General features: G+C 38.1%; 1 protein-coding gene across 12 annotated transcripts in view; it reads left to right on the top strand.

Moving 5' to 3' along the window:
- Nucleotides 1-16,363, top strand: part of ptprsb (protein tyrosine phosphatase receptor type Sb) — an 81,465-nt gene that overhangs the window by 39,167 nt on the left and 25,935 nt on the right. For 7 of the 12 annotated variants that reach the window (XM_030159910.1, XM_030159912.1, XM_030159916.1 and 4 more), the window contains exons 6-10: nt 5,463-5,573; nt 8,896-8,910; nt 10,255-10,524; nt 12,443-12,822; nt 14,944-15,145. In XM_030159910.1, the coding sequence (XP_030015770.1) occupies nt 5,463-5,573; nt 8,896-8,910; nt 10,255-10,524; nt 12,443-12,822; nt 14,944-15,145 (978 nt within the window). The remainder of the gene's footprint in view (nt 1-5,462; nt 5,574-8,895; nt 8,911-10,254; nt 10,525-12,442; nt 12,823-14,943; nt 15,146-16,363) is intronic. The other 5 variants (XM_030159914.1, XM_030159915.1, XM_030159920.1 and 2 more) reach the window with 1 other exon arrangement.

The raw sequence follows: 16,363 nt of genomic DNA on the forward strand, positions 1-16,363 counted from the left end.
AGTGATGCAATACAAAATTTTTAAATGCTGAATCCATAATTTATAAAGTATGAAAATACAATCATTAAGCACATTGTAGATGAGCTTATTGATGATGAGTAAAACCTTTATAAATGTGCTTATAAACCATATACTAATGATTATTCATGACAAAAATATGCTTTATAAATGATTAATTCAGTATTTGTTAATCCATAACTAATGTTTTTATTAATGATGAGTAAAACATTTTTAAGTGTCCTTATAAACCATATATTAATGATTATTTATGACAGAAATATGCTTTATAAATGATGAATTCAGTATTTGTTAATCCATAACCAATGTTCTTATTAATGATGAGTAAAACATTTTTAAGTGTCCTTATAAACCATATATTAATGAGTATTCATGTCAGAAATATGCTTTATAAATAATGAAATCAATCTTTCTTAATGCTTAACTAATGTTCTTATTACTGATGAGTAAAACCATTATAACTGTGCTTATAAACCATATACTAATGAGTATTCATGTCAGAAATATGCTTTGTAAATGATGGATTCAGTATTTGTTAATGCTTAACTAATGCTTCATAGTGTCTACTTATTATAAAGAGTTACCATTAAATGTTTTTTTTCTGTCCTCTAGTCAGATTTTTACTCATTTATTATCTAATTTTCTCTCAAAAAAGTTTGGTGTGTCTCTCCTGTCATTATGTGGTTCACTTGATCGTCACTGAGACCTATTTTGTCCTTTGCAGACACGAGGCTGACTCACAAGCACAATATGTAAGGCCACATATCACATCAGTGAAACAGTAGCAAGACAAATGGCTCAGTGAGATTCACTGCGGGGTTTAATAGGATTTCAAATCACCAAAAGCATCACAAAGCTGAAGAACAAAATGCACTGTATAATGAACCAAACACTGCAGTGAAATGACTTGGAGGAAATCAATTACACCTGAGCTAGGCAGAAAATTGCACTAAGATGTGTTATGGATGAAACACTCTTTTAAGATCTGTTTAATGGGGGCACCTTCCAAGCAATGCCTCTGATATTGTGGAGGGCTGCCAGCTCCTGTTGGACCTCATCCAGGGTTCTGTTTTGGGCCACAAACATTGTTTTCTCTGTGTCTCTTCTTTTCTCTCTGTTGAGTATTAGAAACATTTTTATGGTCCGTATGGATTAGGATGAAAAATGATATTGAGAATGACTTCGCTCAAATCCCACAAAAGATGGCTCATAGCCGTTTCATGGCCCATAAGTATCTATCATCTTGGTGGTGCCTTCCTATTCCGAGGAACTTTTCAAAAGGTGGCCGTCAACTGTCGTGAAAGCCATTTGTACACACCTACATAAAACCTCCAGACATACACACACACACACACATCATCATCACTAACTGGAGGATAGAAACATATGGCACAGTATGGAGTTGAACTTTTCCTGACATCTTTATATCTCAACCAAAGCATCCATCTACTTTTCCATGCCATCTGCTGCACTGGTTTAGATGTGTGTGAGGAGAACCGTGACAAGCTATCTGTCTAATTCTGACATTTGGGATTGAGATGTGGAGAGTTTACCTAAGCACTTACAGATCCTAGACCTACACTGTAACAGATGGCATGCAATATGGACCCTAAGGTTGGCTGCTGGGTAATGGATGGACCTGTCTTGGCTGAGATTACAAACATTGTAGTTAAGGGGACAGTCAGAGTTCACACCACTTTTGTTTTAAGCAAAATAGAAAAATTCCAAGTCAGCTGTATAGTGGACTAGTGGTATTTTAATCCAAGAACAGTCCTGCAAAATCTGTCTTTTTTTTGTCCACTATGGATCCATCTTTTCAAAACTGGATCTGACAGTTATTTCATCAGGACTGACTGAAAAACATCAACGAAAATTGCTTCTGTCATAGAGGTTACATTTTGATTTGGTTTTGTTTATCTGTTTTTTACTCTGCAGAATGTCGCAAGGATAGATTTTAATCAAAGTCAGTTAGAAATCAGGACAGAGGGCAAGAAACAATAGTTTTTGTTGATTTTTTTCTGTAATAGACAAATACAAGTGTTGTTTTTAGAAAAGATATGTGTCAGGTCTTCCGGAATAAATATAGATAGCCTAAATATAAACTATTCTTTATAATTATACTTATTTTGAATTTATCTTGAGATTATTTTACTGAATAATGATTTTTCTAAGAAATTTGACATCACATTGTTGCATTGCTTGTGATTTTTTTTCCCAGTTAGCTTGTCCAAATATACATTATTTAAGCATTAACTAATGTACATTTACAAGACGGCCTTTTTACCTAAAAGATTAATCAGATAAATATAAAGTAAATTTGCTTCAAAACATCATATAACATTTTTGCGCCTCCATTTCAGGAAAATGTAGATGTCAGTACTAAAGGCTGTCATATAAGAAGTGCTCATATGCAAATACTTCAGCCTCAGAGCTTGTTTGAGAAGTTAACTTTTTTAACTTAATGTGCTAAAAATAGCATCCATCCATCTTGAATGCTAAAGTCCAGCCCCAGTTAAAAGTTAATGTCCCACCTCACCATGGGAGGCTGGACTCCAGGTAATCTGTTTGACCTAAATGTTCTGCCAGAGCTATCAGGTTAGCAGTATCTGTTGTCATCTGATCAGCTGGGTCTCAGCCCAGCAGACATAATACACCGTCCGCGATTTCACAGCAGCTCAATTTACTGAAGTCACATCTCATTCTGGGTCTGTCAGCAGCTTCCAGACTCACTAACAAACTGCTTTCCTTCTTCCTCTACTTCTCTGCTATCTTTCACTTTCCCTTTTTACAGCATTTTGTCCTGTTTTTCCACACTAACTGGTTATTTCTGCACTACACTGTGTGTTTATGTATGTGTTGCTGACCTTTTTGTCTGCTTATATACTGAACACCTGTCTTTCGCTTATGTATGGCACTGCATGTTTTGCATAAAAAAAGATTTCAATCGCGGATTTTAAATTCGTGCTGATAGTTAGCCATATGAGCTGCTTCCAGCTGTCAGATGAGTTCTTGTTTGCACAGCTCCACCTGTCCAGCTCCATCTCTCCTCCACTCCGTCTTTCTCTCACTTTTCCTTCTGCTTCTACCTCTTTATGGAGAAAAGCTCAGCTTGTAGAGCTGATAATTTATTCCTGTTTATCTCCCAACTCTGCCCTGTACCGCAGGGAAAAGAGAGAAAGACGAGGGCAGGGGCTGTTTTCCTTTCATGTAGCTGCAGAAGACAGAAGCGAATGGATGACAGCTTCAGCTTGCAGGGCCTCAGCTCCCAAAACACACTCAGACGATACATACATGTACCTTAGCTCACTGTAACCTCCATGAGCCTCTCCTCTTCAGTCTATTGTGTAATTAGGAGATTTACCCATATATTCAAACAAACACAGACATGCAAATGGTCTACTTATCTGTATAAAACCACTTAGCACTTACCAGGCTTGGTTTTTAAGATTTAATAAGTAAAAGCTGTTTTTGCCATCAGGCATTAACCCAGTGTTAATGTATTCACAGTGGGAAGTCACTGGTCAGTACATTAACTCAAATACTGGGCTTAATGGTGACATTTCTGTACTTTCACTGTGTGTGTCTACCACTCTAATGGACACCACACCACATTAAGGAGGCAAATATTAATCTTTTCACCATGTTTTTGGCAACTGTGGCTACTCAAATATTCCCATGCAAATCGTAAGGTCTTGCAAAATAGAGATGAATTGCTGAGGTTCAGTAAATGCAGTGGCACCATATTGTTTCATCATCACATCATTTATCTAATATTGTCAGGCTTTTACTCCATATTGTCAAATGTTCTGCCTGCTTGGTACAAACCTATTGAGTAGCCATCATTGAAGATGGATACTTCCTCTGTTTTTACATCATGGATTTCTTCCTTTTTCCCTATTAAAGATAAAAAAAATATAGGCAAATAGTATGGAAAATGTCTGGCCATATTTATAATGTATTATATATATATTCATATTGCTATATTTAAAGCATGTTGTTTTTTGGTTTTATTTGCTGAGGTTTCATGACAGCAAGGTCCAAATACAATACAATTAAAGGCCAATTAAAATACACTTGTAGTGAGCACAATGTTGCTCAAATGTGTAAGAAAATATGTTTGTAATGTGGGTGAAATTACACTTTACATTTAACACTTCAGTTACCTTGACAAAGCATTATACCAAAATGACCCTAGCTGGTTAAAGAATCACTGATTATAGTGCAATTTTAGAATATTGAGGTGTGTGAGGATCTTTGATAATCTTGTTAACATGCTCAGGCTCAACCTAGCTGCATGTGTAGATGCATAATAATTTTTTTTTTAGTAAATTATGGAGATGTTTTCAGAGTCTCATGTGGAGACTCGACTCCCCTATGGGTACAAAATGGATGCCCTCATAATGTAAATCAAAATATTAAGCATGAAGACTTGTTTGTTTAGGGTGCAGTTCAGGGGTAAGTCTCCAGGGGATAAATATTAGTGTAAAGCTAACATGTGTACGTGTGTGCACTCATGTGTGCGCCTTGTGTGTGTTGCATGTGCCTTGAGTCGTTATGTGCCTTTTTCCTCTTTGTGCAATGCAGCAGAGTGTAATCCATGGTTTTGTGCCTTCTCCTCAGGCTCCATGTCAAAGTCAGTTTCAGATGAGATGAATGTGACAGAGCAGACTCAAAGAGCAAAAAAAAAAAAAAAAAAAAAAAAATCACTGCTGGTATATTCAAAAGGCCGCCATCAAAAAAAAAAAAAAAAGAATAGAACCCTGTGAAACAAAAGCAGCAAAAGAACACCTGACAAATGCTGTGTATAATTATAGCACATTTAGGGAGACTCTGTTTATCACAGTGGGGATCAGGGTAGGAGGATAAAAATTGAGGAAGTAAGAGAAACAAGTGACGAGTTAAAGAGCATTGGCGGGTCGTTGCCGTGGGGGAGAGCTGTTACTGTAGCTGCTGAGAGAGAAACTGGCGTTCTTCATGGCAGCAGTGAGCCTGCTGTTGGAGAGGAATCACTAGCTTGTAAAAGTAGACAACAAAGCCCCTTTTAGTGTCATCTAAGTTTAGAAAAGTTATGTTTTTGACTTGGTTTTGACTTCCAAAACTTTTGGAAGAAATTTCTGAATTTTAACTGTGTTGCCTCTGCTCACTGTTTAGAATAAGAAGGGTGAGAAACAGGGGAACAGGAATAAAATGCATTTTCTTACAACTAAAACTATATGGAACGCAGCCCATTCACAGGGTTGGTCTCAAAATAACAACAGAGCTGGGTCTACCGGATGTTGAGGAAATAGAAGAGAGGATACCCCAGGGTCAGAATATACTGGATAAAAGACAGACCAACAGACAGACATCTGAGGATGACAGAGAAGAGGAAGAGACATTTTCTGCAAACTCCACTTAAAGTCTTTATTCCCTTCTGTCTCTGCTTCTTTTCTTCTTTCATACAGGAGCATTGCAGATTGAGAACAGCGAGGAAACAGACCAAGGAAAGTACGAGTGCGTGGCCACCAACTCTCAAGGCGTACGCTACTCCTCCCCTGCCAACCTATACGTACGAGGTAGGACCTCGACACAAAACACACGTTCACGTACACACACATGCGCAAACACAGAAATCCCTTCTGTTAGGGTGCTCTTTAATGAAGCTATATTCTCTCCATTACTGTGCTCTTACTGTAAATAAGTATTACTAACCCATTCATTGTCTCAAATACATGTTGACTCTGTTGTTTGGTATTTTTCACAACCACCTTTAATAAGTCCACCTTAAACCTTGGTGTGAGCTCAGAGGATAAATTCAACCAAATAGATGAGACCACACCTTGGTTTAACTGCATGGAAACATCTCTGATCTGCTTACTAAAATGGTTTCTGTACTAGAGGCAGACTTAGAAACTTTTGCCAAAGATTTGCCTAAAGACTTGAAAGAAATTGGAATTTAATAAATCAGGATGCAATTTCTTCTTCTAATGCTTAGATTTATAGCCACCCGTGGGTGCTGGTGTATCACCGGCTGACGGCTAAAAGATTACAACCAATGTTCAGATTTATAAGTTCTAGTTTCTGTGTAAAGTGGGATATCGGAGGAGTGTGTGTGCAATGTGTGGGTGCTGGTGTGAGTGTGTGGGTTGTAAGTATGTGTGCGTGTGTACGTGCGTGTGTGTGTGTGGTGCAGTGGAGTGAGTGGCTTTGCGCTGGCCGTTTTTATTCTCTCTGTGTTTCCCCGTTCTCTCTCTCCCCCTCACGTCATTGTGTTCTGCATCAACCCCCTTCCATCCCTCAGAGCTTCGAGAAGGTTGGTGTGCTCTTTCTTTTCTTTTGTTACTCCTTTGTTTCAGAAAGCTTCACTTATTGAAACAGAGAGAAACAAAAAAAAAAAAAAAACATATACAGGACCCCGGACTAGATTTGAAGTCAAACGACTCCAAAATGAAGAGTTGATTTCTGTAAAGCTGCTACAATGAAGTGGTCTGCCTACGCAGCAGCAGAGTGCATTGACTGCATTGTGAGGCCTTGTGTGCAGAACCCTTGGTATTGCCTTCACTCCCCGATCAATGTTTTCTGCATGGTATGATCTTGTTGTCATGGAGACCCAAGAATTGGAAGATTAAAAAGAGGCGATGTTTGCATGGAAGGAGTGAGAGAGAAAGAGAAAGGAGCACCACTTGCATGTCTGTTGACTGACTGACTGACACCAGAGCATGGCACACTCTGTGTTTACGCCTATTGATATGCTCCGATTGTGATATTATTGAACTTGTTGTCTCGTCATTTCTCGCAACTGTCTCCTTTTTTTTTTTTGTTTCGTGTCATCATGTACGGCATTGTGTCCCAGTCCTCATGTCATTGCATCTGCTCCAATTCTGCACTTGTTGAGTGGAAATCTCCCAGTCATGCTTGTACACGCCTGCTGCTCTGATGCTGTATGTGCTGTGCAGGTTTGCAGGAAAAGCATTATTGATTTTCGCAGGTTCATGGCATAAACTTAAAAGGGCAAGAAATCATCACATTATTTGATCCATACGAACAATAAACAATAAGTAGATGCACAGGTATAGCAGAATATTTCCATAACGTAGTTGGTACTGTGACTCATTTTTCGTAGCTTTTGTTATCTGTACCAATATGCCTCTATTGACTGACATTTAAAATTAATCATATCCATTCACATTTCGATACCGAGGGAGATATTAATGATTCCCTCTTATTACAGTGCTTAATGAAAGCTGTGTCCTTGAGACAGACAGGGCGGTGCTGCATAAATGTCAGCTCAGGGACGATCCTGAACATGTATAGCAGCTCTGAGATACATCGGTAATCCTTATGACTGAGCCAAGGTCCAACCAGGCGGTCGCCTCCAGACTCCCTGTGGAGAACGGGAGTAATGATAGCTCTACTAATAAAGATTGAAGCTCTGGTTCTTGCAAACTGTATAGAAAATGGAGGGGAATCATACGACCCAGGATGATTAACTTAAAGCTAAAGGCTCTGTGAGCATGTGAAGGATTATCACTTGCTATGAGCTCACTTTATTTTAAAGTACTCTTACTTTCTTAACAATGGATTCTTCAGTCTTTTGTCTGGAGATATTTTTTTTCCCTTTCAGACACCACATTCATAAACTGCATTTATACTTCTGAGGTCATATTTCCAATTCCTTACCGATCATTGAGTCTTCACCTCCATCCTGTTGTGGCTTGTATTACCAAACTAATCCATGCATTTAATTGACTCTTTTCCTTTGTTTTTGGCTGTATCGATACATGTAAAATAACTGACTAAATGAAACTGATAGTGTTGTGTCATGCTGCATTGCACCTGCTGTGTCTGTCATGTGCATGGAACTTTCATGGATGCATCTGTCTGTCTGTCTGTCTGTCTGTCTGTCTCCAGCATGTTTAGAGAAGGAGATGCCTGCCTAATCATGTCTGTTTCTAACAGATCTACTTGTTTTTGTCTCTTTGTCTCTTTCTTGTCTTCGACTTCTGTATCCAATTCTGGGTATCTTTGGGCTTTTTTTTTTTCCAAATGCTTTGAATGTTTTTCGTGAAATCATATCGACAAGGCAACTTTTTTTTATTTGTTGAAATCTTGCAAAAACTGTTAACTTCTATTCAATTGTCTCTAGATTCTTTGAGTAGGGGGATGTGGCCCATGAAGATTCCAAGTAATGATGTTACACATTAAGGAGTGGAGGTTATGCAGCCAATTTACAAATATTTCTTTATTTTTATTTCATTTTATTTTATTTCTTTGATCTGTCAGGATTACTGATGGATTGCCAAATCTTCTGTAGAAACTTATATTTTCACAAAATATTCAGTATATTAGTTTTGTCGTATTTTCGGTACCTTTTTATTTAATTAAATTTCATTGTTTCTGATTTGATTTTCACCTTGTATTGGTATGTTGGTTTACCCACTCATGTTTTTATTAAATACTGACCCATATGAGCTTCCTAGTGTTGCGTTTAGTTGAGTTTTAGACAATGTTTCTGCTCTCTGTCTGTCTTCCCTTTCATTCTCTCCTTTTCATCCAGAGATGTTTGTCCGTTTCTCTTCTTGTCTATTTCTGTTTCCTGTGACCCTGGGGTATCCTCTTCTCTGTTCCTTCAACATCTGATCTTCTTTAGCCTCTTTTTTTCTCTCTTACTTCTGAAGCACCTACTTTCTGAATGGGCCTGACTCTGGTATAGCCGTGTTTTTAAATAGATCCATGTGTTTTCTTCTTCCTCGCTCCTCTTCTCTTCCCCCTTTTCCTTCCTTCCCCAAACCCTCTTCAAATCCTCTCTTTTATCTCCACTTCCCTGTCTTTTCCCCTCCTTTCCCTCCCCCTTTTTTCTCTTCTTCTTCTGCATTCTGTCTGCACCCTGATGTGTAGGAGCGACAGACACATGTACATAAGTTTATTAACTTATAAACATGCACATACTACCTCACATACTTCTCTTTTGCTCGCACTCGTTCTTTCTCGTTCTGCCTCTTTCATGCTGTCTTGGTGTTTTTTTACTTAATGTGTCCAATGATCACTCTGTAACTGCCACTATAAGAACCCTCGATCCACTCCTGTCCACATTTCCAATTCATTTGATTACACACTGTATTAGTTATGAATCCTATGTATTGTACAGTATCTTGTTGTACAATGTGGCTGTCCTTTGCTACATTGCCTGTCATTGTCTTGAAGAGAAGCAGAGCTGCCTTTCTTTTTCTGTCTGTCTCTCTTTACTTCTTCTGTCCCTCTATCTGTCTCTCCAGTGTCTCTGCTCTCGTCTCGCTTCTCTCTGTCTCCCTCTCAGTCTTCAGTTCTTCGTTCTCTTCTTTGTGTTTCTCCACCATTTTATCCCTCTTGAGTCGCCCAGGCATGCAAGTGACCTATGAGTTCAGTCTCTCGATGCATCACTCCCTAATATATAGTCAACCAACCTCCGACAGATGCAGTATTGGATATAACTTGCCACTTTGCCTTGCTTTCTTTTCACGGGGACACAAATAGCAGGCAGGGCCTATTGATCGGCCCCCATGATGCATACTCTACGCTAAAAAGAGCCCATCTTCTGCAGAAGCACCTCAAGCCACAGAAATTTCAATAAAGTAAAGTTTCTTGTAAAAGTTTAATGTGTGTCCTTTAAGTTAAGAGCAGCAGTTGCTAAGAGAAAGTGGTAAATATAATTATAATACATATAAAAAAATATATGTATTTGGCTGAAATGAAAAAAAGAAAAGAAATAATTGGATGTAATGATAAAAGATGGTTGTAAGAAGAGAAACTGACTATAGGTGTCATGTCCTGGTTGAAATGATACTCAAGAGTTTGTCACTATATTATTTTGAGGAGGCAGCTCACTGATTGGTTGAGCTCAACACAAGATTTGTGTCTTTTTGTTGGAATCATCAGTACCATAAAGTAATTGGGACTAAACTTGAAATATCCCTTTGTAATTTTCTGTAAAAACCCTGAAGTTCATTCTCCCCCTTCCTGTTACCTCTCCTCTCCTCCTCTTTTTCTTTCTTGCTCTCACTTTCCTCCTTGACCTTTCTCTTGCTTTCTGCCTCTCTCTCTCTCTCTCTCTCTCTCTCTTTTTCTCTCTGATTCTCTCCCCCTTACTGCCTCCTCCCCTCCTTCTTTCTCCCCCTTTCTTCTCCTTACTCCCCTCCCCACTTTTCTCTCCCCCTCACCCCTTCCTTCCCCTCACCCCTACTCCCCCTCCTCTCTCCCCTGACTCTCCTCCTTTCCCAGTGCGTCGTGTGCCCCCTCGTTTCTCCATCCTCCCCTCCAACCATGAAATAATGCCAAGAGGGAGCGTCAACATCACCTGCGTGGCCGTGGGTTCGCCCATGCCCTATGTCAAGTGGATGCTGGGCAGCGAGGACCTGACCCCCGAAGATGAAATGCCCATCGGACGAAATGTGCTGGAGCTCAACGGTGTCCGAGAGTCTGCTAACTACACCTGTGTGGCCATGAGCAGCCTGGGTATCATTGAAGCCACCGCTCAGGTCTTAGTCAAGTGTAAGAGAAGCATGGAATCTGAAATCTTTTCTTTTAAAGCTCATACAGTCACAGTAAAAATTATTTGACCGCCTTTATTTTCTTCAATTTCTTGTTCAGTTTAATGCCTGGTACAACTAAAGATACATTTGTTTGGGACAAATATAATGATAACAACAAAAATAGCTCATAAGAGTTTAATTGCAGAGCTGATATCTAGCCATTTTCCATGTTTTCTTGATAATAACCAAAATCACTTCAGTTCTTACATCAATAGCTGTGGCATTGTACTGACAATAACAGTGCTTTTAGGCATTCCATGTTTTCTTTTCTCTCTGTTTTAATCACATGATACACACAGGAGTTAGTACTTGATTGCATAACCATTGTTTTTGGTGACTTTTGGTGGTCTAATAATTTTTTCCTCAACTGTATAGAGCAGGGGTGTCAAACTCATTTTAGTTCAGGGGCCGCATTCACCCCAATTTGATCTCAAATGGGCCGGACGAGTAAAATAATAACAGTGAAAAAACTAAAATTATATTATGGTCAGGTTTACATCTACAAACTTCCTTAAAAATCTGAATAACATGAACAACTTGAATTGTCTTAAGAAAAACAAGTGCAATTTTAACAATATTTTGCCTCGGTTTATCAGTTTATCATTTACACATGTGCATTACAATTGCACAAAACGTTTAGTAATGGGCAGAATATTGATAAAATTGCATTTACTTTTCTTAAGACATTTCTGTTTGTTCATTTTTGTTCAGGTTATTCACGTTTTTTGTAAAAGTATAGTTTGGCAATGTAAACATTTTCATGTAATTTTACTTTTTTACACCTAAAAACAAAGAGAATTTGGGGTTGTCATAATTTGTAGGTTATAATGATAATATTTTACTGGTCTGGCCCACTTGAAATCTAATTGGACTGTAAGTGTCTGTATGTTGAACCTGAATTAAGATGATTTTGACACCATTGATTGTTAATATCTTCAGTGTAATTTTTGCATTTCACAAATTCATCCCGCGGGCCGGATTGGACCCTTTGGCGGGCCGGATTTGGCCCCCGGGCCGCATGTTTGACACCTGTGGTATAGAGAGAAAATCTCCTACAGAGAGAAATGTCCTTTCGATATGGCAGTTTTTTTTTCTACATGTCAGCAGTGGTGGAAGTTAATTTTTACTTTACTAATACAACCAAATACTCAATCAAAATTAAAATCATGCATTCAGAGCCTTAATGATGAAAAGTATGGATGTATTCTCAGTAAAATGCACTAAAAATATGAAGTAAAGATAATCATTGAACATAGAAATGATCATTATAAATGTTTTACAGATATATATGATGTTTTACTGCATTTTACTCCTGTTCATGTGTAATTCTTTGCTCATTTTAACTACTTTTTATACTGTTGAGTGGATTAATCTGTAGTAATGAACCATATTCTGTAAGATCATCATATGTTTGTGGCAAAAACCATATATTTAAAAAAAATCCACTTCTCATGAGCTAAGTCTTATTTTCATCTTTCATTTTCTAGCTGATTGAAGAGGGTGAAGAAGAGATTCTTTAGCTTAAAAAGCAGTTAGTGTAACCTGAAAAGTAACTAAAGCTTTCAGAAAAGTAGAAAGTTGCATAAAATGGAAACGCAGTGACCTCAAATTTGTTTATTAAATTCCATCACCGCATGTTAATTAATTTTGCAACACTTGAGTTTTTATATGCTATTTGTTTTAGACCTTTCCAAAAAAAAAGTATGACTGAAGCAGTCATTCATTCATTCATTCATGAATTCAGCATTAATGCACGTCACTGTAATGTTTAATATATTAGTTACTGCAAAAAGCTTTTCTAAATAATGTATCCTCCATATCTAAATTCTGCGTTTCTCCTCTCTCTCTCTCTCTCTCTCTCTCTCTCTCCTCTTAAGCTTTACCCAATGCACCTGGTACTCCGGTTGTCACGGAAACCACAGCCACTAGCGTGACCATCACCTGGGACTCTGGCAACCCTGACCCTGTCTCCTACTACATCATCCAGTATCGAGCCAAAGGGCCAGACAACAAGTACGAGACAGTGGACAGCATCACCACAACCCGCTACAGCATCGGCGGGCTCTACCCCAACACCGAGTACGAAATCCGAGTGTCGGCCTTCAACAGCATCGGTCAGGGCCCTCCTTCTGCACAAGTGAACGCTCGCACTGGAGAACAGGCCCCAGCCAGCCCTCCGCGAAACGTCCAGGCTCATATCATATCTCAGAACACTGTGATGGTCCGCTGGGAGGAACCTGAGGAACCCAATGGGCAGGTGGGAAAAAACTGGTGGTAATAAAGTAACACTCATCTTTTTTGTGCATAATTAAACTATGAAATCATTTCATAATCATACAGTATTAGGAGCAGTGTTGGGAGGTTCCTTTTGGAATGTAAAAAAGGTCCATTTACTCACTCAAGATAATGGAACTAATCACTTTTTAATCACTTGGATTACTGAAATAATAAAGCTGAAATGCACTAAAACCTACATTTAAACCAAACTTTATGTGATTTTAGTGATTTCATAGGGAACATGTTGTTGAATTTGTAGGAAATCAAGACTATTGTCGACTGCTGAGATGATAAAACAAGAGATTATCTTAATTGTATGTATTTAATCCCTAAGGGTTTAATTTTTCCCTTCAGCTCAAATTAAATAAATAGCAATTAAGTTAAAACAACCGATTAGCAAATTGTTTATAAATTAGTCACACTTGTAAGTAGAAATATACAGCGTTGTCTATAAAGTTGGAATTATTTTGTTTTCAGACACATTCCTCTTTTTATTGCTATTTATCCACATCAGTAATCATGTTTGACCAGGTACAATGATTACATACTGAGTCCCAGTTACACTTTAACTGTCAAGAATAAATCATATTGTCACAACCATTTCATGAGAACAGGTAAAAATATTTTATTCCAACTTTAGAGGCAACAGTGTATATAGTAAGTCAAGTGAAAGCAGTTGTCTGATTTATTCCAGTGCAAGTGTTCAATATATATGACTAAGGTGTTATACCCTCAGTTATAGTCGATATATTGTTTTTCCCAAAATAATGCATTAGAGTATTGGGACACATTGTATTTATGTGTTTCATTGTTAACAGGGAGCTGTAAATTTTCTAAATTTTTGCTCAACTCAACTAGGTTTCTGAAATATTTATCACATTCTGACCATAAATAATCATGGTTTGGTTTCTTCAGCTCTTATACAGGAAGAAAAATCAGCCTTTAACCTTAAAAACAATATTGATCCGACATGTATCACGATAAGTATTGTCAACAACTTACATATGTCATATCAGCAGGAATGGGAACAATCACAAGCTGCAAGTATGATGTGTCTCAATATTTCTGTTCATATGATTTGTGTATAGTTGTAACTTAGTCCTACTAGTGCAACTGATTACAATGTCATGTTTTTGTTTTTTTTTTAATTTAACTGCATAATGCTGTTACATGTACAGTGACTAGTTTCTCTCAACACTGCCGTACAGAGTGTATTCATCTCATCTGAAATTCCCTTTTCCCTCACTGGTTTAAGACTGATGATATGCTAGAATTGCATTGGGCGATTTATCCTGATCAAGAACCACTAGAGGTTAGAACTTTAAAGCCTTTATAAAAGTCACCAGTGGGAACATTATTCCAGTGTGCAATTTCATGTCCTTTGCAGCATTTGTGTCTTGTCAAAGAATTCCCTCCTGTAACTCCCTCGCTACTTTCTCACTCTTGACAGAAAGAAAAGGTAATTGGACTGTCCACTCTAAGTTAGGAGCGCTCCCTGTTGAGACCTGTTTCCTTTTCTAGCCAACCTGACTGTTGGGTATGTTCATAAAAGTGCAAGGCCGAATTAAGAGCATATGGGGATTATAGATATAAAAGATTAATAACAGGAGAGGCGGCAGAGATGGTGGGATTACATATTTTCTGACCTACCCACATAGAAATCCCAGCGGAAGTGGTATTGTGATTATATCTTAAGTACTACAGTCTGAGGACATCCACAGCTTATATGAAACTAGTTTTACTGCCCATAACATGAGGGTGGGGTTTGTTTATCGGGGTCAAATGCACAACAGCACGTCATGTGAGGACATCACCTTGTGCGAGTAATGTCCAAAAAACAACAATTCAACAAATCCATAGGACCAGTACTTAAGTACAGCAAGAGATGATGACTTTGGCTGTGATAAACTGTCACTAGTTATGCTTTGAAAAAAGGTATTATGGATTACCGTGCATGTGGGGCACTGGGATTAGGTGAACAACCACTTAATACACCCCACTCACTGATGACCCTGAAATCCACGTCCAATCCAGCGCTCTCTTTCTCTCTCTCTCTCTCTTTCTGTAATGACATTCTGTTGTCTCTGCGTCCCTGTCGCAGGTCAAAGGTTATCGTGTGTACTACACCATGGACCCGTCACGGCCTATGAATGAGTGGCAGATCCACAACGTCCAGGACAGCGTGATCACCACCATCCAAAACCTGGTGGCGTCAGAAACCTACACTATCCAGGTCTTAGCGTTCACGTCTGTAGGAGATGGACCCGCCTCAGACCCTGTACATGTTAAAGTCATGCCAGGAGGTCAGTGTTGTGCATGTCACTAAAGGCCTGTTTGCATGGGACTAGTATTATCTGTGCACCTCCTGGAATTTGTAGTAATTGTGTAGGTTGTCTGTGATTGTAAACAAGTGTTTTTTCAACCTTGGAGTCGGCACCCTAATTTTAGGCGACCCCATTTGAATTCCAGGTGACCCCGCATGGTTGCCTGGAGTTCAAATGGGGTCGCCTGAAATTTCTAGTAATTGATAAAAGTAAAAAACAAACCTTACTAATAAAAAATATATGGTGACTTAATAGAGACAATCACAGTACATAAAAGACATGACAAACTCTGAAACTGAAACACTGAGGTTCTGTTTATCTTACAAATGTTCATTGTGGGCGGTTTAAGATTTCATTTCATTTCATTTATTTGGATCTCCATTAGCTTTGGGTTAGGCCATTACTATTCTTCCTGGAGTCCACACCCAACACAATTGTCTTTCCACTGCAATACACAAATTACCAAAAACACTCACACACAAAACAAAACACAAACACCAACTAAAAACCATTCATCACAATTACAAAACAAAAACAACATATATGTTATACAGGACCTAGTTTAATTAATAGTACCTCCCAAAAAGTAGTTTTTAACAGACTTTGTAAATGGTCAGATATATTTCACAGTTATAAACATGTAATGTCAATCAACTAAACATTAGCAGACACTGAGCATTGCATCAGTAATTCTTTAAATCTGTTTTTGTTATTTTCTTGAATGATTTGTCCCAGCTGCAGCTCTTTCATAATTCATAGTTTGAGTTATTGTTTGTTCAGTATTAATTAATTATTATTATTAATTAATTAATTACAATTAATTATTAAAAATTACTTATTAATTTGCAGCCTTGTAAATACAAGCTGGATTGACTGTGCATATCCTGACCAAGGAAAATAAAATTCTCACTTTGTGCAGTAATCTCCACCTGGCTTTTCTGCCTCTGTCCATAATAATATACATTATATAGACTAAATGTCATCTAAAATTAACATTTATTTGCAACGTAGTTTAGCAAACTATTACATGATCAAAAAGAAATTAATTTTAGCAAAAAATTGTCTCCGTTTTGAATGTCTGGGGTCACCAGAAATGTGTGATATTGAAACGGGGTCACAAGCCAAAAAAGGTTGGGAACTACTATATTAAACCCATGCAAATCGACCATGTTTGTAATTTGTAAAGTAAAAATTCCA

This window comes from Sphaeramia orbicularis, chromosome 17, assembly GCF_902148855.1.
Source record: "Sphaeramia orbicularis chromosome 17, fSphaOr1.1, whole genome shotgun sequence".
In the NCBI taxonomy this organism is placed as follows: Eukaryota; Metazoa; Chordata; class Actinopteri; order Kurtiformes; family Apogonidae; genus Sphaeramia; species Sphaeramia orbicularis.